The following is a 21,619-nucleotide window of genomic DNA, read 5'->3' on the forward strand; positions in this document are numbered from 1 at the left end:
CAAGTGAATATTTATTCTTTTTGTTATTTAAAGAGCATGTTAGTAATATGCGCCTATAGATGGGTCCACAACGCCACAATGAATCCGCAATGGCGCGAACACAACTGGCTTTTAAAGGGAATGGGAGATGAGACTCTGATTGTTTTTTTGCATGTTATGCCCAAAACACACCCATTACTCATTAAGAGAATAGGGACAACCCTTTTAGACCATGCACCAACCATTGTTCCTGTCGTTAAACTAGCAAAAAAAATTAGGATTCGGACACGCCCTAAGTGCACTTGGGCCCTTTAGACCATGCACTTAGAACGTTAAAATAGAGCCCTAAGTGTCCCCGAACTAAGCAAGCCAGAGCCGACAGTGGCAAGGAACCCAAACTCCATCTGATGACAGAATGGCCATAATAAACTGAAATAAAATAAAATGATTTACATTGAAAATAATACCAAAATATCACGACCTTTACCTGTCTACTTAATAGCTCCATAAACTTGATTTGCTTTAAGTGCCAAATAACAAACAACAAGCCCAAAAACACTTGTAATAAGTGGAAATAGCAACACTTCAAGAGTGTGCTCTGTGAAGAAGCCTTGCAAGCATAAACAGAACACTGTGCCTCTGTCGGCGGAGCTTTAGTTCGATTTGCAGAATGAGTATTTTGTCACTTTAATATTAATTTGGTCAAAAAGAGTGGGTACCAAACACACAAGATGCCAGGATGTTGCTATGGCTGCATTAGAATGAGAATTTAGGGGATTCATGCCATTATTTAAATGCAGTTTTGACTGATGATGAAGATATATTATGTAAAGCAGCAGTTCAGAGTGACCACATATATACAACACGTGCACTGTATTCCTTATCTTCTTAAGTCATTTGATAGCTTTGTGTGATGAACACACCAAGAATCGTTATTCATTCATAATCTTCACCTTCACTGCTGCTCTCAAACAAAATGGCATCTCTGGCACAGGTCAATAACATCAAATGTCATTGGTTTTAGAATGTCGCCAAATGTCATGACACCTTGTTTGTACTTTCAGGTGAATCTTTACCCCTAGCCACCTCCAACCAGATCCTTATCCGGTTCTCTTCTAAGGGTCAGTCAAGCTCAAGAGGTTTCCATCTGGTCTATCAAGGTAAGAGTTTCAATCTCTCTTTCTGTATCCCAAATGCCGTTTTCATTTTCTATTAACCAGGGTTGTGAACTATTTAGAATTGAGTTGAGAATGCCTTTTAAATGACCAATCTTGAATTAACGTTGCAAATAAGTCCAAACTTAAATCATACACACAACATATGCTGTATATCCAGAAATGTTAGATATCAACATTTGAAATGTCACCCATAGAAATTTGCATTTTACTTTATATATCTATATAAACTTTAACAGAATGACCCAGTGTACCCCAGAATCTTCTAAATGGATATAATTATTTAATTTATTAATTTTATTTCTGTTTTAGTTGTTGTAATTTCAGCACTTAAACTAAATAAAAGTTTTTAAAGTTTTTAATATTCAGTTTTTTCAGTTCATGTTAATTTTATTTCAATTATGTAAATGTTTTTTTTTTAATTGTTTTAGTTTTAGTTAACAGCCCTATATTGTGTTTACATTCTTATATATATTCATACAAATTCTTAATTGTGCCCAAGCCTGCAATTAACTGCTCAAATATTGTGTGTGGGATGTTCCTATCATAACTTGTGGTTATGTTATGCAGTCAGTTTTGATTGAGAGAGGCACTGTCGTCTAAATTAGGTGCTAAATTATTTAAACAATATGCCCATGGTCTTTCTTTCTCTCTCAGACACACACTCACACACACACACATTATAAACGATGCTGTAAATGTGCTGTACCTCTTCGGCAGCCATGGGGCCTTCTGTTGAAATGTGCTTTAACAGCCCGCATCTTTCTCTATAATAGATAGTGTGGTTTTTAGGAGCTAAAGCAGCATTATTGTATTATCTCGCCTCCCCTGTGGTTTTCAGTCATACTCCTGTTCGTTTCCTGCCGTGTCTTTAATGGAAAAGTACAGCATCTTATAAAAGTATTAAAAGTAGTGGTGTTCTGGGGCATCCCAACCAGCTGTATGCACTGTACCTTCTGTGGTTCAAACTTAAGTGCCAGTTTCACTAACAATCTGGTGCATGACTACATGTATAATGCATTACAAAGCATTTCTCACTTGGCAGGTGCCATAACATCCGGAAGTTGCTGTTTCGTACAAATTCTTCTAACAATAGCGCATGTATTTGCTTTAGCTGTCCCGAGGACCAGCGCGACTCAGTGCAGCTCAGTCCCAGAGCCCAGGCACGGCAGACGCACTGGGAACAACTTTGCGGTTGGAGCCATGGTGAGTTTTGAATGCAATGCAGGATACGTTCTGGAGGGTCCCACTGCCATCGAGTGCCTGACTGTACCCAACGCTCTGGCCCAGTGGAACGGCAGCATACCCAGTTGCATTGGTAAGAGCCCATTATACATATCTAGGGATTTTTTTGCAGACTTCACACATCTCTCAACTTTCACGATCTTATCAATTAGGTTAAAGGCAATATAATGGGAGCGATATAGTTTTGTCAGTTGCCAATTTTGATGAAATAGTCAAATGTAATTTTTTCAGTTAAAGGATCTCACTTCAGTTACTTAAGTGTCACATGTTTACTTGTGTCCCAACCTCCTCAATGCGTTTGCTTGGATGAGCACGGTTAGATTCACATCACAGCTCTGGTAGGGAAACGGAGCAAACAGACTCCTTCTCCTGCTCCTCTTGAGAGAGAGCTGTCGCCAACAAACTCTCCCTGTGCCTAACAAGCAACGTCACACAGCTGTGGGCCAGCAGTCATGGCCTCCGGCGTGTCACGCATACACAAATGCACACACTTGGCAGATGTTGCCGCGGATACTCTGTGTGTACACACTCAGGTATCCACACTCATGTGCAGCTGTTTACCTGTGCGCTTCACTGCAGCTACCAGATGCTTGACCACAGGTGATGCACGAGGAGGAAGGTGGTGTCCTGGAAGATTACGAATACCCTTCGATACCGTAGGCTGTTTTGCGGGTTTTACCTTCTGTACCTGCTCTTTCATCGTTTTCTCCTTTTGTCTGTGCTGCAGTGCCATGTGGAGGGAATCTAACCCAGCGGATAGGTACTATACTGTCCCCCGGCTATCCTGAGCCCTACCTAAACAGCCTGAGCTGCGTATGGAAGATCACCGTGCCAGAGGGAATGGGAATCCAGGTATTCTCTTCTAGCAACAATCAAACACAATTGTATCCCCTTTTATAAGGCCATTATGAACTCAAAGCATCATCACATTTTTTTTATTTTATTTTTTATGTGGCCATGTACATGCTGTACAAATGTTTGTATAACAAGCTCTACCGTTCAAAAGTTTGGGGTTAGTAAGATTGTTGAATGTTTTTGAAAGAAGTCTGTAATATATGTGCTTTTTAGTACAGGGCTAGTTCGAGAAACTATGTGGTGAGAGACAGTATCAAAATATTCAACAGTCGACACACTTATCTTTATTTCTATGATTTTTCTAGCACTGCCTGAATTTTTCAGGGGTAAATTCAGTTGTATAATGCTGTTATCACTTCCTGTGCAGTGTGACACTTTTAAATGTGGTCACGGAAGAGCATTTAACAAGTCTGCAATGCTTCAACTCTGTTACTTTTTTAACCGTATCAATTTTTCATTTCAGTGCAGACCATAAAAGTTTAGATTCTAAGGGAGAAGGCAGTAATAATCGTCAGATTTTGAACAGTATCTTTACAGCCATCATTTCCTCCAGTCATACTTCATAACTCTATTCAGCGTTACCTTCATGGCACCTCCGCAACCTGGTTGTAAAGAGCTTTTTGAGATTATTTGGCACATACTTTGGGTGGCCATCTTTCTAAGGACTAGATTATATATGTCTGGTCTAAAAATAATACTTGTAGCCTTTGCATTTGCTGTTCAAAAGAACAGCGTTTATTTTAAAAATAAATATGTTGTAACATGATAAATGTCAGTTTAATGCGTCCTTGTTTTTTCTTATTTGCCCCAAACTTTTGAATGATACTGTATAATAGTTTCCACCAAAATATATCTTTTTTAAATTAGAATGATTTCTGAAGGATCATATGACACTGAAGACTGGAGTAATGATGCTGAAAATTCAGCTTTGCTATCACAGAAATAAATTACAATTTAAAATGTATTAATGCAGCTTTAGTGAGATACACATACTTTTTCGAAACATACTATTGAAACGTATGTCGTTTTGCATATGCCTATAACATACAACAGTTTATTTTACAGTGTCCTGTTACATGTAGTTACTATAGTAATTACTATAAATTGTGCATAATTACACGCAGCTAACCCTAAACCACCCCCTAATCCTAACCCTAACCCTATAGTAAGTACATTTACATTACTTTCTGTACTTAATTATGTATAGTTACACTGTAACAAGGACACCTCAAAATAAAGTGTAGCCCAAACATGATTATAAGTCGGTCTCCTTCACATGTCTTATGATTAACAACATTTTAAATGCAGCTATAAATGGTGAAATTAAGCAAGATGAGCAGTGCTGATTGGATACGAGTGATTTTTTTTTTTCAAGTAGCATCTGCATCCTCCTCTCCAGACTTGCCTCACACTGCTGGATACAAATGTAATCAAATATAGCTCTGAATCATGGGAGGAGTTCAGGACCGCTTACTTAATTGCCTTTAACCCAATTCATAAACTTCTCACTGTAGGAGAATTGGGAACCATGCAGAAATGATTACAACATCCCCAAAAGTAAGAGAGACATGATATAAATAGGCAGTGGTGTGAAAGGAAAGAGGTGCAGATGAGAAGATTTAAAAGACAGTCCTATATAACTTTTCTTTTATATAATATTTTCTTCTACTCTGGTGTAAGGCTTAGCGATATTTATTGATTTGCCCCACATGGCTTTTTTATGCATTCAAAATATATGTAAACACAGTACTGTATATGTAGATAAATATCACTGTTTATTACTATGCATTGCTAAATTGGTGCACATAAATGAAAATCATTTAAAAATAATTTGAGTTTTAGTGAACAGTGCAGAAAACATGCCTTGATTATTTCTAAACAAGCTGTTTTGCTGTAATTTTGGCTATTTTTGATCAAATGACCTGTGATTGAAAAAGAAAAGAAAAATCACCCTTTTATGCAATTTTAGATATAATGCTTGTGTGTTGAATATTGTCTAAATATATGTCAAAAAGGACCAGATATCACCACTGAACAATTCTGTTTCAGGTCTATTACCTGAAAGAAGCATAGAAGAGCTCTTAACTGATGCTATAGGGTGGATTGATGGTGTGTTTTCATTTTGTGTCAGACAGAGCGCACACAAAGTCTGGATATCGAACTAACCCCCTCCCTCTCATGAAATTTCCAATTCACTATGTGAAGCAGCAAGCACAAATAAATGTGCCATTTGACGGCAAGGCTATCAGATGTGACAATCTTCCAGCGATAGCCACAGTCATGCCACTGTGACCAGCCAATTTCTAGGCTTGTTTGAGGCTGGGGCGGAAAAATAAATGTCTACAAAAATATTTACAGGGCTGAACATTGAGAAAACTGTCTGAACAGCATACAACAAATGCAGAAGAATGCCTCTCGTATTTGAAGATGACATGTGAAATGTTATGTAACGCATCAAATTAAGATATCTTTATTTGGCATATTCTTGTAACTTTTCAAACCTATACACATGACTCAATCTTTAAAGATAGCCAAGTGCATGCAATATTTGTCAGTACAATCCACTGATACTCAAAAAGAAGGAAGCCGCTGTATTTTTTTACCTTTGTTCTGTTCCTTTCTCTCAGATCCAGGTGATTAGCTTTGTGACAGAGCAGAACTGGGACTCTCTCGAGGTGTTTGATGGAGGTGACAACACTGACACCATGCTGGGGAGCTTCTCAGGTGGGCTGTGTAATACTTCTATAACTCAGTTCATTACATAAACACACAGTCACAGTAATCTTGTTGTTGTTGCTTTGAATGCTTGGAAGATTCCTTGGTGGATGGCTGAGAGAAATGCACTGTTTAGTCTTTGTAAAGAAATTTAGTTTTGCAACAATTTTTAGACCGCAATATGAAGTATAGAAGAGTTACTACATTTTTGAAACAGTTTATAGATCATAAAAGCGATTCTTTATTGTTGCTAGTGTGCATTTGTGTTGCATTATGGGAAACAGAAGCTACTTACACAGTAGGGAAGGCTGTTTTTCCCCTTTTATTGGCACAAAGACCAGGCACAAAATGTTACAAGTGCCCTAGAGAGAGATAAATGAATGATACATCCTAAAATGAATAACGGTGTACAGAGTGAAGACAAATGAGTCAATCATATCTGCACACACGGAGCCATATGACTAAAACAGTTGTATAAATTCCAGACGAATGAATGCATAATGATTCTCATCTGCATTGGGATTTTAGAGATGAATGCTTGAAGCAAAACAACAAAGTATATTTGTATTGTATTTCACTTGGCTTGTATGCAATAGTTCAGAACAAAATGTAAATGTGAAGATATAAAACTTTCAGACATATGTTTTGTATTTCATCATATTGTTTTGAAACAGAAATGTCTGTAGATGTTTCTAGTGAAAATAGATGCTATGATGTTTGGTTTGCAAATTTGATTTAATTCCATCTCATATAACATATGCATATGATGTAAAACATTGTGTGCATATCATAAAACGTTCACATTATTCTATAAATATCTTAAATTGCTCGCTACAGATCCATGCCTGTGAACTAAAAATATCTATTTTCTATTTGTTTATTTGTATCAACTAGTGATGAATGTGTGTGTGTGTGTGTGTGTGTGCGTGCGATGTTAGTATTAAAACTATTATAGTATATATGACATTTTATTTATTAATTTGTATATATTTTTGAAATGTCATTTTTATTAGTTACTAGTGTTAATCTATTTTTATTTCAGCTTTATTTCAAATAAAGAATACAATTTTAATAGTTTTTGTGAACAAAAGCAATGTGAAGTGTGCATAGTTTAACCTGCAACTATCAAATAGATGTCAAGGACACACTGATTCAACTACACAATCACAATATGCCAACGGCTTCTTTATTCTACAGGTACAACAGTCCCAGCCCTCCTAAACAGCACCTCTAACCAGCTCTACCTGCACTTCTTCTCAGACATCAGCGTCTCTGCAGCCGGTTTCCGTCTGGAGTACAAGAGTAGGACATCTGTTACGAGTCCTGTGCATCTGGACTTACATACAAACATCTCTAAAAACTCAACTAGCTTTTGCATTCAGCTTAATTCCTCTCTTTATTTGACTTATTGTCTCGTTTTCTCTCACAGCTGTGTCCCTAACTAGCTGTCCTGAACCGGTTATACCCATGAATGGCTTCAAAGTGGGCGAGAGATTACAGATGAACAATGTGGTGTCCTTTCAGTGTGACCCCGGATATACTCTGCAGGTGAAAGTGAACTTGCCAAAAGTTGGACAAAGCCATGAACGCAATACAGCAGTGGTCGCTTCAGGACACAGATGTTACATTAGCCATCAAGTCGCATCCCAACATGGTTCTAAATTGGTTTATTGTACAAAGTACCAAAATGTCCTTAAAGCACTCTCGCTATCCGATAATTCACTGCTCAAAACACAATGTGGTCAGGGGAAAACCATGAATATAGCCTTGACTGAGAGCATGTTACGCAACCTGTTGGCATGTACCACATTTTTCTAGCTTCTACCAAAATAAATTATTTTGCACCTAATTGCTGAGAGGGAACATTTTACATACACCACTAACTAAATGGGAAGCATTTTCTTCTCAGAAACCTATGTACTGTGTTTTTCTTTCCAGACTATTTACAATTATATACTAGTAGTAATGCCAAGGTTATGGGTTCAAAAGACCTTACAGTCATTTTTTTTATTTATAAGGTTTTGGTTGGAGAGATGGGGGCGGAAGCAGTTTAATAGTTTAGCCAATTACTGTTGATCAACTGCTATTTTGGATTTTCATTACCTGTTGACTTGTCCTGTGCAAACCTGGAAGCTATTTCAAGCCAGTTTAAAAACATGTGTAGCATCTGCGATTAGTAGTAGCTTTGCCTCACAAATTTGTGAGCAAAAAAAGCACTACCCCGATACGAGTTACTTACATTCTAGGGTTTTGTTGCATACTAGATCAAAACTTAAAGCAGGAAAGGGCGATGAGCTTCAGTTTTGTAGTGTGCTCTCGACTTAAAAAGCCAAAAATCTGAGAAAAGTCATGATGTCATAATGGTCCAAACTGTGCTAGCCAGAGTGAATACTGAATGAATGAAGGAAAAACTGAAAAACAAACAATATTTCTTATTTTTATTTTTCTTTGCAGGGAGTGTCCCATATCTCTTGCATGCCAGGGCCTGTGCGCCGCTGGAACTATCCGCCTCCTCTCTGCATTGGTAATAACTTCTGTCATCTTTTATTCATTCATTTCTTTTCTAAATCCTGGCTTCTGCAGATTTATGAGTTCAGATCTACCACAGTCCCAAATGTTACAGAACTACACTGGTACTTGTGTGGGTACAGCGCCCCCAAAAAGTACTTGGGCACTTAAGCCGCATTTAAAAATGTATGAATTTCACTGCATTAGGTAACAAATTATCAAATAAATGATGCTAGAGTGTTTCACAGAACTAACTTCACTTTTCTGAGCCATTTATGCGGTTATTGCTTTTATCCAGCTGGTCCCAAGCTCATTTTTAGTGAAAGTATGAGGTCAATTCTCCTCAAGTTCACACAGATGTCCTAGCAGTGTGTAGTTCATCACATTAACTTTGAACATACTGTAATGCAATTTGACATGTGTGCTTGTGCCATCTTTCAGTAAAAAACTGCTGTTTGGTTTGTTAATTTATCTAATACAGTGAAAAGAGCAAGGATAAAGAGTATTCACATGATCGACATAATAGTATCACATGTTTCTTGAAAAAAAACTAACGTTCAATTATACCCCTATTAGTTCAGTCTCCTGCTGTGATTGGCTGGTCTGTTGAGATGGTTTCTTCGTTGCTTGGATGGTCATCAGCAGTTTCTTGATTCCTACTGCTTTTTCAAAAGCACAGAACATATGTTTAACCCCTTCACTCTATATAGACTCCATTCATGATCTGAAGCTTTGTAGGGCTTCACAGCACATCCATCGAGTCTCTTTGAGACCAAAGCCAGGGCTTTAATCAGAGTGATATTTGAATCAATCAGTAGTTTAGATTCAAAGCCTCGAGAGGAGGAGGGGATTGAGCATACGTTTTCACTGATATGAGAAGATTGAAGGCTGCAGAGGTGCTCGAGTGGCCTTTGATAGCTTTGGGAAGTGAATTGGCCTTTTTAATAAATGAAAGGCTTGTTTTCCCCTATGATGTCAATAGAAAAGCTAATGTGTTACATTTCTTTATTCGGCACAAAGCTTTCAGGGTCAGTGAACAAGGTAGACTGCATTGCTAAGCAACGTGAAACGTCAATCGACTTGTAGCCCACACAGTCTGTCGTAGATGTCACATTGCACATTGCGTTGCATGTTTACATGCTCTTTCACCATGGAGAATTTTGTTTTTGTTTGTTTTTACAGTTTGAGGGAAAAGTTCAATTGAAAAACAATTTACAAATCTCGTGATTTCATCTGAAATAAGATTTTTTTAATAAAGTTTTTGCATATTTTCGTGCTTCCATTAAAAGCACAAATTACAAATATACTTATTTGACGACCTACTAATATATATTACAGGCATGATGAACATTTCTGTTTAAAATGTTGAAATCAATGTCATGTATAAATTAGATATTGTATATATATTGTATATTTTATTTCTTAGATTTTCAATGTGCTCTTAGACTTTTGGATCCTACTGTATATTTAGCAACTATAGAAGCTATGCTGGCTCACCAATAAAAGACCAGTTCATTTGCAGGTCAGTGACAGCAATTTTCACTTTCAGTCACATTTATGTTCCCACCAATCAAAAGAAGTGGAAATAGCCTGTTGGTTGCATCATATCATTCTCTAATAATAGCCTGACAGCTGTCAGCTGTTTGTATTTGCCTTTAGAAGTACTTGAACTTTGAGCACTACAGGTTTGGTTTATATTGCAGTATGTGTTTCGACAAATTAATGTTTCTAATACTGTCCCCACCATTTTTCCTTTTAGCTCAGTGTGGAGGAATCAGAGAGGAGATGGAAGGTACCATCCTCAGCCCTGGTTTCCCAGGAAACTACCCTAGCAACAGTGACTGCACCTGGAGGATTTACTTGCCAGTCGGTTACGGTAAGGACACAGCAGAATGAACAGATGCTATTTAGAAAGAGTTTCCTGGTAATGCCAGTGAGTTCTAGTTTAAGATCAATTGGCTAAAACTGTTGATACTAACCATGATATGTAAATGGTTTGTTACGGAATGTCCCCAGAAACAGAATGAGAATGAGGCAGAGCATTCATGGAAAAATGAATAGGAGAAGTTTTGTCCCTAATATCGCAATTATATAAATTAAATTCCAATTTCTCCATTCAAGTAGATATAAGCTGTTCTTGTATGCCTGTTGCCTGCATAAAACTAGTTGTTAGCATGATGACGGGGATGCCATGCTACTCTGACATTACTAAACACATCCTGTTTTGTCATCCAAACAGGGGCTCATGTGCAGTTCTTGAACTATTCCACTGAGGCCAACCATGATTTCCTGGAAGTTAGAAATGGACCTTTTGACACCAGCACAGTGATTGGCAGATTCAATGGGCAGGACGTACCACCATCTCTTCTAACCACCTCCCATGAGACCACTGTATATTTCCATAGTGATCACTCTCAGAATAAGCCTGGCTTCAGATTTGATTATCAGGGTAAGGAAACTAAAAAAGTAAAGTTGAAAAAGTTGAGGATTGGCCATTTTATTTGGGGGTGGGAATACAAAACTCCACATTCTGTTGTAGTTAGCATTGTTGTTGCAGTTCTGCCTTTGCACGTTTATTTTCTCAGGAACCTCAATTTGAATGTCAGTTTCAATACCTTGCCAAGACAATCAGTCAAGATAACGAGTAAACACGATAGTAATCCACTCTCTATGAAGCTGTGCATAAAATCCATCAGGTATAAAATGCTGCTGATGCCAGAATCCAAAGTAGAATATGAGTTCAATGAGTGAATTTAAAAATGGTGTGATAGAAAGGGCCTGTTCTAAGAAGGACCCATGAAAGCTATCAGAATGTACACTGTAATGCAATGACAGTTTGCCGTATTGAAATGACTTGTGAAATCAGTATTTACATAATTATGTGTACATTAGCATATAAATCAAGCATTATATCCGGCAGTATAGCCTTTTGCAGAGCTTTGTTACAGAAGATGCTCTGATCCACATAATTCAATTTCTTTAGTTATGGTCATTCTGTCTGAAAGCTTCAGCATATTTCCTTTTGTGTCTATGAGATTTGAAAAATAATTTGGCAAAACTTCTCATAATGGCGCCAGACTCAGACAGAACTAATGAAAAGATATGCGTATGAATTTTTATTTCAAAACTTTTCTTCAGAATGACTTTAAGACATAATTGAGGTAAATAGACAGAAAAATGGAGAAACACAAGGAAATCATCTTAACTCAGGGACGAGATGTTGTGAAGTAAGTGTGTTTTGGTGCTTTCACTGCTTGCAATGAACATTGATCACTTTCCCTTGAAGTTCAGACCTCCATAATTGAAATTTGAGAAGAAAGAAATGACAGCATCTGTCATTGCCAGAGCTTTGATTGCATTTGCTTTGAATCAAATCCCAATGCTTTGTTGGTGTACAGCAATCAGTTGATTCCATGCATATGGTTTACATGTAAAACTTGGTTTAAATTGGTGCTTGGAGCTCAGAGCAATCATTTTATAGATGCAAATTCATTTCTTTGAGGTGTCACAACAGATACACTTGTCGTGGGCTCTGCTTTCTTCTTGCAGGTTCAAAAATGAATCATGCATCAATATGCCTGTCTTTTCCAGCCTATGAACTCCAGGAGTGTCTTGATCCTGAACCTTTTCACAATGGTGTGGTGGTTGGGGCTGGTTACAATGTGGGTCAGTCTATCTCTTTTGAGTGCTATCCTGGGTATCAGCTGATGGGACACTCCATTCTTACCTGTCAACATGGTACTACACGCAACTGGGATCATCCGTTTCCTCGCTGTGAAGGTACATCCCCCTCCATTTCCTCTCCCAGTTTAGTAAACATCTGGAATGTAACATTGCAAAAAAAACTTAACCCTTTACTTAAAGCCTTTTTGTTTTAATGCATTATTCTTCCTAAATGTGTAGCAATGAATAGCTAAGTATTAAAATGTAGTTTAACTGTGGTTACAATTATTCATGCCATGCATTACACAGCATAATTAATGCATTACAAATATATATAATATAATTATAATTATAATATATATAAAGGCTTTAAAGTGTTCCCAAAAATAAGTTTTAAATGATTTAATGAAATTAAAATGATTTATTTACCCTCACATTATTCCAAACCTATGACTTTATTTTTTTTTTTCCATAGAACACAAATGGAGAGGTTTCACAGCATGTTTGCATTGCTCTGTTTCATAAAATGCAAGATAACAACAAGTTTTTATAAAATATTTAAACTTAACTACTGGCAAATAATGTATTATGTATGCTTAATTACTAGCTTTGTCCATCATCAGATGGGCAGCTTTGATTGTGGGTCAAAGAGGGCAACTGCACATAAATGCAAATTCTTTACTATAAACCATCCCTACAGACTTAATGGCTCCTTTCTAATATCTCATCCAAGGGGATGATGGGAAAGGAATCGAGTTTATCCTTGACCCACATTCTCATGCTCATTTTTTTTTTTCTGTTGATTCAATGAGTTAATTATGCAGTGGGTCACGTGGTAGCATATGCACTGGGGATGCTGAATGCTCGTGTGGGAATAAAGATGCTCCAGGGAGGTACTCAAGGGGCTGACATAGCATTTGCAGCCTCGTCGCCTTGTTCAGGCACCGGTGCTTTGCCCAGCATCGCTGCACAGGTGAACCCGCAAATAGAAACACACATTACTCATCCACTCTGTTACAATACTCCACACAATGAAAAACTTAGCATCAACCTGGGCCTTGTTAAAACACTCTTGCACTGTGCGTAATTGAATTTGTAGGAATTGAGAGCTCTGGTGTTACACAGAGTGAAAAGGAAAAAAAAAATTATGTGACACACCATACTCCCGTTCTGTGTAACACTGTCAAGATGAAAGACTATTGTTCACATAATGCGTTTTTATATATATATGCAATTATATATGCAAATCATATATATATATATGAATTGCATTTGTGAAGGGGCTGTAAAGTCACAGTAAGTAAGAATAAGAGTCCCCCCAAAAAACATGAAACATGTTGTTTTCATAGTGCGCTGCTTTAGGTCAAAGTCTTTGTTGTGGTGACCGATGAGATGTTTTAGAGGCACGGATGATTAGAGCTGTGGCTAACATTTTACAATGAAATTCACTTAGGTCAAATTTACGTAAAATCAAGTACTCCAGTTAACAAGTTAAGTTTATTTCAGATTAACATTTGAGGGCACAAAGAACGCACAAAAGAACGAGTAGAGCAGTTTCGTTCCGCTTTCATTATGTTTGCCATTTGATGTTGGGCAATGTTGTGGTCGCGCCAGCGTTCTCTTACATAATGACCGCGCTTGCCACACGCATACATTTGAAATAACGAAATTTGGTCAGCAGAAAAATGGTCCAACGAACCGTTCGGTTTGTAATGCGTACCGAACCGAAAGCCTCGTACCGAACGGTTCAATACAAATACGTGTATCGTTACACCCCTATTATATATATATATATATATATATATATATATATATATATAAATTATTTACTTAATTAAAATTATAAGTACTTTACAACCCTACTGCCCTAGCTATCACCTACACATGCTGCCATCAGTTGTTCATGCCCAGGGTGTCATGTACATAGATTTCCTCTTCCAGGCATTAAAAAGATGATCGATTTTCTCTTCCACTGTCGCACCTGTCCATATCAACCAACTTGGCCTGTCCTCCATCGATGGTTCCCTCCTCTTTTTCAGTTCACCACATTCCTCCCATCCCCACTCACCACTCAACTTTTTTGCCAAATCGATAACGTCACCATGCATTTCTGCTTGATAGCGTGGCATGTTTTTTTTTTAATCAATGTTGTGATCGATACTTCATTTAGCTAGTAAGGTGGCGAGAGAGAACACACGGCACCAGGGATTAACATAGGCACCCCTCTCAGCATTCCATCAGAGACGAGAGGAAATTGAGGAGGAGGAAAGAGTGTATAAAGAATTGTAGAAGGATAGAGGGGGCGGGAATGAGTGGGGATGTGGGGACGGAGAGACCTTGACGGTGCAAGAAACCGCTGAGAGTACAGTCAGAGTGAGAGTGTATTATGACTGTCGTTATGTGTGCGTTCAAGTCGTGGGCCTATCTTTATTTCGGCAGCCAAATCGCATTGATTATTTCCCCTCCGACTCGGGGGCAGCAGCAGCAGCATGGGATCAGGGATCAGCAAGAGCAGGAAGGGGATTTGATTTCATATGTCTGGGGCTCATTTGAATCATCGGAAACATGGACACGTCTATATAAATGCAAAGCATTGCCTGCAAGAGGGATTTCTAAGATGAAGTCGGACATGGAAAGTGAACTACTGAGAAAGACTGTGTGGCGTTTTAGAACCCAGCGGGGATTTTCACCCATGTCGCCCTTCCCCTATCCTGGTTTCTGCTTTCTCCTCTGTCTGCCAAGGGTGCTTTCTGTGATGGTGTTTCTTTAATCTTTGGCTTCTACATAAACTTTTCCAATTGTTTTCATTTTAATTTGTCCCTTTTAGTGCCATGTGGAGGTAACATTACATCAGAAAATGGCACTATCTTCTCCCCCGGTTACCCAGAGGACTACCCTGCTTCTGCGGACTGCAGCTGGCTGATTACAGTGGCATCAGGCTGGGGAATTCGTCTTAATTTCACCCTCTTGCAAGTCCATGGCCCCCACGATTTCATCACAGTCTGGTGAGTTGTTCAACTTCCTGTAACGATTGTCCTTCTACAACTTGTCACCTTCTCTTTCTGTTTGTCACTTTCTTTTTTGGGAGGGAGCGTATTTATAGAACATGCAGACTATTAGACATGGCTAATTAATTGGCCTCTAAATTGAGTCACTTGAGGCCTTTATGTACAGGTTCTCCTTAAAACAGATTATGATGCAGTCTAATTGCACACCTTCTCTAAATTCATTGAATCTTCAATGAATCTGCAATATTCTGTTTGGATTAACTGAAGCAATAATTTTGTTTATCTATGGTTCCCTACTCTTTCTTGAGGCAGTATCTACTCTCTTAGATGCAGGATTCATCCACTTCAACTCAAACTAAAGGTACAGTATAACCAGAAGAGTAAAGAAGCTCCGTCAAGACAGCTTGGTCTCAGTTCAGTGAGCCAGCACTCCCTTTAGCCAACCAGATGCTTTTCTGAATGCACAGGATAGGACATAATCTGTAGCGCAAGCTCAGATGGCCACAAACAGATGGTTTTGAAGCTGAATTGTCATGATTAAACCTGGGATTAGCTTGGTGCCAAGTTGTTCCCTTCCCGCAAGAGGATTGTTAAGTTAACCCCCCTAGGTGATGTCCTTGTAGATGGTGGCTTCAGTTTCACAATGCCTTGACACAGAGGCTGAGTCTGAACTGAGCGTGAAAGAACCGTAAGAGTGTGAGAGGAGTCTCTGAAATCAGAGAGGTAATCAGTATGGCTAGAATCGTCCCTCAAATCAGTAAAGTATTCAATATTCAGCGAAACGTTTCTCAAATCAGCCTGGTTATATGGGTGGGATCTGACTGACTGTGCATTGTCAGGCAACAAGGAATGTGGTGTTCTCCTGTCCTATTGAGTATGCAAGGTTAGCGGGTTTTATACATTGAATTTTAATGATGTGTCTTCAACAGGGACGGACCTCAGGAAACAGCTCGCAAACTCGGAGTGTTTACAGAGGGAGAGGCCAACAACCCACCAAGCAGCACTTCTAATCAAGTTCTGATACGTTTCCGAAGCAATCCTGAGAAAGGTGGACTGTTCAAGATCAACTACCAAGGTAATTGGTTCAAGAGAAAGTTACCATTAGCATTCCCATACATCTCAATAGCAGTTGCCGATTGCCGCAGGACCCCGTGGAAAGATGTGATTAAATATATTATTGCAGAGTTGTAGTCGAAACCAGCTTATTCAAGTCCCAGTCTATGCTGAGATCAGAGTAGGTTTAGTTGGAGTCAAGACTAAGATCTAAAGAGGGTCTGAATGATTCAGAAGGCACATTTCGGCACAGACCACAAAATGTATCTGAAGTGCTGTGGTCTGGTCTCGAGTCCCGGTGCCAATCAAATGTTCCTGAGTTCATGACAAGACCATGAAAATATGGTCTTGGATTCGCGATTTGAGAACGTGGTCAGACTCGAATAGTACAACTCTGCATGGGTGATTAGGACTGAATACAGTTTTTTCAATCCAATGGACCTGCAGGACGACATGACAACACTGAAAGCTGTCAGCATCACAACAGCCATGTCGAACTTAAAAAGCCCTCCGAAAAAAATGTAAAATAACTGCTCAAACATCTACTACAATATAATGCATGGCTTTCAATGTAGAACATTATATTTGAATCTAACAGGAGCTATCCATTAGCTATTTAGCTAAACCCTAAATTAAATTATATGTATGTCATGTAGAACTGTTCTTTACGTTCACAATGAATAACCCCAATGCAATATGACATGTCTGAACCTGTTCTCTTTACCTCTCTGTCTTTCTTTCTTCTAGCCTATAGACTTCAGTTTTGTTTGCCACCTCCCATCATTCCTAATGCAGAAATACTGATGGCCAGTAAAGAATTTAAGATAGGTGAGTTCGAATTGATTTTACATCATTTACAATCTGATTTGTATGCCTGCTTGTGTGTGTTCGTGTTGGTGGACTCGGCCTGGCCCAGTATAAGTGGAACATTTTGAGCAGAGACGCAGGCTGCCAGTTCATTTTCAGGCTTGAGCGCCTCTCATTAATAATGTTCCCAGAATAGCAGAGCCAGCCACACACACACCTCCCGCACCCCCCACCCCCACCGCTAACACCCCTCGAGAACTCGCTTTGAGGAGAGAAAACCGCTCAGATGCCAGGGCTACCAGTCCCATAGGGCCTTGCTGATATGCTGACTCATTGCCAGAATTCAAAGCAGAGGCTGATGGTGTATTGTGCTTGGTGCTAGAACATAGGTTGAGTCTACATTTTGTGCAAACACAAAGTAATGGGGAGCCCAGAGCTATTTTATAAATTATACTATTTTATCATTTATAAGTATACACTTGTATGTTCTATATAATATGTTTGTGATACTTTCCTATAGCAGGTGAATTGAGGAACTTACTAGCCTTACTAACTATGAGCTTTTTTTGCTTTTTCCCTGGCATAGTCCTAGCAGATTATAAACTAGCCAGTATTACGAATTATAATTGAACAAACTGTAATTGAACAATTTTGGCTGTCCATCTCTAATAGGTTCTTTTTTTTTTTCTTCTCTAGATTGTATTCAAGCTATTTTAACTTCTTTTTTTTCACGAAAATATTTTGAATCTTTTATTAAAGCTGTTGGTTTCACCTCCGAGTGCCCACAGAAAACACTTCAAAATAATAAAACAATCATGACTTCATTGGTTCTCTAATGATGAGTCACCAGCCTCTGGTGTCTCTGAAATCCATTGGTAAATCAATGCACTGCTTTTCTGGCATGGAGAAAAAAATGCATTCATTTATATTAATTGTTCTAAATGGGTTGGTGCAGGGTTGTTTGATCTCTCTGGAATGAAGCGTGTTTGTAGAGCCTCTGTCGGGGTTAAAACAGTCATGGTCTTTGGCACAAACCTACACTGAATCACTGTTTTGATCACTGATTATCCTCCACATCCAATATATTCACTTAATTCAGTGATTTAACTAAGGTCGTTGTGTTTGGCACGTTCTCAGCCACAAACACATTTCTAAATATGTATTTCACAGCATGCAAAGCCTCTCTTTTTTTTCTTTGCAAGCTTTTGCTCCAATTCTTCAAGTTAAATGCTACACTATAAAAACACTAGGTGTTTTTGTTCCTCTTAGCTGAGTCACAGAGTGTCTGAATGTTTGTGAGGCAACAGGGAGATTTGCTTCAGAGATCTGAGCGGCCCTCAGGTAGCAGCCTATGGGTGTTATGAATGTAAACCATGCGGTGTGGCGCTTCCTTAATTACACTGCAATGCAGCGCCGGCACGTTGAGTCTCCCTTTGACTCACTCTCTCCTTCTCCCTTTATTCTTTTATTGTCACTGTCAGCCATTAAGCAAGACAGGGAGGGGACGTGGCCTTCATCAAGTTGTGAGCGAGGCAACGGCAGGAACAGCCAGATGCTGCTGCTCCTATTGTTCCAAGCATCTCAGAAATCCCATGTTCTCCATACTATTACAGAAAGTGCATCTGAAAGACAATTGATAAAGCGATGATGAATATGCTTACATCTGTTCACTCCCTCTCGTTCCACAGGTGATATAGTGCGTTACAGATGTTTGCCAGGATATCACCTAAATGGGAACAGCATTCAAACATGTCGCCTGGGGACTCATCTCGAGTTTGAAGGACCTCCACCTTCATGTGATAGTAAGCTATTTCAGACACCAGCATGTGCAGTGTTTTGGTCCCCAGTGTGGTCCTTTTCTCTAGCCTAACCACTATGCCCCTTAGTCAGCGATATTGACGATAAAGACCAATCTGTTTGAGTTTTGTCATGACTATGCTGGTCCACAAGCTAAATCTCCACCCAACAAGCCTAATCCAAACCAGACTTGGCCAGCATGAAGCGTCATCCTTTCTTTCTTCTGTGGAACACAAAAGAAGCTATTTTAGAGCACTCTCTGCTTCAAATTATTATTATTATTTTTTTCAATTGGACATCATTGAACCCCATTGATTTTCATTGTAAGGATAAAAAAAGAGCTTTGTGAGCTTTTCCAAAAGAAGAAAGAAAGTCAATGATAAATTAATGCAAGTAAGGCCCAATCCCAATTCTACCCCTTTCCCCTTCGTGTACCCCTAACCCTTCGCCTTCCCCTTCCCCTTGACCCTTGAAACAGAGTGGCAAGGCGTAGGGGTGAAAATATTCCCCTAAGAAATGGGACACCACTACTACGCCGTTACAGGTCATTATACGTCGTTGCCTACGTCACAGGAGATGCGCCGATGTTTATCACAAACTTCCAAGATGCACAGGACTTGTACACAGGACTTGTTTTCTGTGGTGTTATATTAACATGTTGGAGGTACAGACCTATGTTTGTCCTATTTTGACCTATTTATTTATTTACTGTGTGAAACTGTGCGAAATACGACATTGTGTGGCGTTCATGTGCGTTCAACTCATAAATACGATCTTTACGAGATGACTTGAACGCACCAATAGCTTGTGTGCTTTGTTTGGGGGAGAGGAGATTTTTTTACAAACGTTTCTTTGAAGGAATTGACCGTAAATATGAACACAAGATTGAATGTAACATAAAGCAAATCATTATTTGTCATTAAAATACTTATTAAAGCCAACAATTCTTACATTTATGGTCTAATTTTTTGCTTGGGCAGCCATTTTGCATCTGTAGCCGGTGTATGCAGTGACACTTCTCATACCCCTTCGTTTGAAGTGTGGTCCCGAAAAATCTTCGTTTGAAGGGCTATCTGGCCCTTCCCCCTAGCCCTTCCCCTCCAACCAAAAGAGAATCGAGACAGCCCTACCCCTTCACGTGCACGCGCAAAACAGAGGGGAAGGGGAAAGTGAAGGGGTAAGGGGTAGAATTGGGATTGGCCCTAAAGTAAACGCTTACAGAACTTTCATTTTTGAATTAACTATCTCTTTAAACAGACTATACTAAACAGTTACACAATGGTACATTGATGTAAATGCCTGTCTTATTCAGTAACCATAAGCATTTTAAAAGACAATTCATTCTTAGTAACTTCCTCCCTCTGTGTTTTACAAAAGACCAGTCCTTTGGTTTATTTACTATAAAATCAACCCCCTCTGTGTTGCAATGCATGATGGGTCTATTGATCATGATGGCTGAATCTGTGCTATATGAAGCTTCATTATTGCTATTGGCTTAGAGGTGGGATGAAATACCTCAGAGCCTGTCAAGCAAACCCCATGAGAATGCTTAACGCTCATCTACCTTTCCTCCAGCTGCTTTTATGTGATTTGATATGGCATTTCCCATAAACTCTTCAGTTCCTCCTCATTATGTTTGTCTCTTTATGCTCAGCTAGGAGAATTATCTCTCTGAGCTCTCTGTATAGTCTTCATTGTGTACAGGACTAAAACGCCTCTGTTGGATGCCCCAATATGAATACAGTGAGGTCCTAAAGTCTAGGACCACTAGTGAAAATACCGCTTTTGTCATTATAAATGATATAATCAACACAATATTTATATATTTAAAAATAAATTGTTTTGCTTTCAACTGTTTAATTCCAGTTTTAATAGTATTTTGAATCCCAGATTTTCAATGTGGTCTCAGATTTTGCACCTCATTAAATATCAAACAGACTTATCCCTTCCTGAGTTTGGCCTTGTCTGCGATGTAAGTAAGAAGCAATTGGGCTGTTTGTTTACTGGAAGTAATTTGTGGACTGCATTGCAGCTTTTTGGCAGAAAGTGATTAAGGCCTGTTAAAAAAATTAAACAAAATGTATAGGCATGAGGCGTTATCATTTTCAGCATAAGCATATATCAGAGAGAACAGACATAGACTGGGGTTTGGGACAGTGTGAAGGAGGAGGACACATTTTATAAAAATAAATGTAAGTATAGCAGGCCCAAGCATGTTCCTCCTCAACCTTCATGGTGGAGTGCTTCCAGTGAACCTGTGCAATTCATCCTAACATTAATTTAGGTGTCGGCAGTTAATTGCTTCGGCTATATGAAAAGCCCCTTATACCGAGCGCCAACATAGCCAGCTGACACCCGCTCCATTTGGTCAGGGTACTGCCTCAGACGGTCAATCACATTAAATATGCCTGCCTCGTCAAACTCAAGAGAGGGATGAGAGACAGACAGAAGGATAAAGGAGGAGGAGAAGAGGGAAGGTGATCTTATACGTTGTACTCAGATCATTTGTGGAGAGAGACAGGTCTGTTTTGAGGGTCAATCAAAAAATAAAAGAAAGGGATCAACTATTTAAATGTGCATAGTTAGGTTAACAAAACAATTATCCATTACTTGTTGTTGAACATTGTTAATTGCATTATATTTACAATGAGAATTTGTGTTTTATTTGTTGTACATATACAAATTTGAGAAACACCTTGGGAAATACATCAAATCTGAACACAACTGAAAAGTATCGGAAAAGTATCGTAAATTCTTCAGTGTAAACTTTTTTTTCCTTTCCTTATATATTGAAAATGGTTTGCATTTAAAAAA

The 21,619-nt window shown here is 38.8% G+C and overlaps 1 protein-coding gene across 1 annotated transcript in view; it reads left to right on the plus strand.

The window, feature by feature from the left end:
• The window catches only part of csmd2 (CUB and Sushi multiple domains 2), a 256,709-nt gene that overhangs the window by 191,797 nt on the left and 43,293 nt on the right, over positions 1-21,619 (plus strand). The window contains exons 33-46 of the mRNA XM_079589756.1: positions 1,044-1,139; positions 2,269-2,472; positions 3,127-3,251; positions 5,882-5,978; positions 7,167-7,271; positions 7,399-7,517; positions 8,424-8,493; positions 10,237-10,353; positions 10,717-10,926; positions 12,069-12,257; positions 14,968-15,145; positions 16,078-16,223; positions 16,949-17,029; positions 18,697-18,810. Coding sequence (XP_079445882.1) covers positions 1,044-1,139; positions 2,269-2,472; positions 3,127-3,251; positions 5,882-5,978; positions 7,167-7,271; positions 7,399-7,517; positions 8,424-8,493; positions 10,237-10,353; positions 10,717-10,926; positions 12,069-12,257; positions 14,968-15,145; positions 16,078-16,223; positions 16,949-17,029; positions 18,697-18,810 — 1,851 coding nt within the window. The remainder of the gene's footprint in view (positions 1-1,043; positions 1,140-2,268; positions 2,473-3,126; positions 3,252-5,881; positions 5,979-7,166; positions 7,272-7,398; positions 7,518-8,423; positions 8,494-10,236; positions 10,354-10,716; positions 10,927-12,068; positions 12,258-14,967; positions 15,146-16,077; positions 16,224-16,948; positions 17,030-18,696; positions 18,811-21,619) is intronic.

The sequence above is a fragment of the Phoxinus phoxinus genome (genome assembly GCF_949152265.1).
Source record: "Phoxinus phoxinus genome assembly, chromosome: 19".
Lineage (NCBI taxonomy): Eukaryota > Metazoa > Chordata > Actinopteri > Cypriniformes > Leuciscidae > Phoxinus > Phoxinus phoxinus.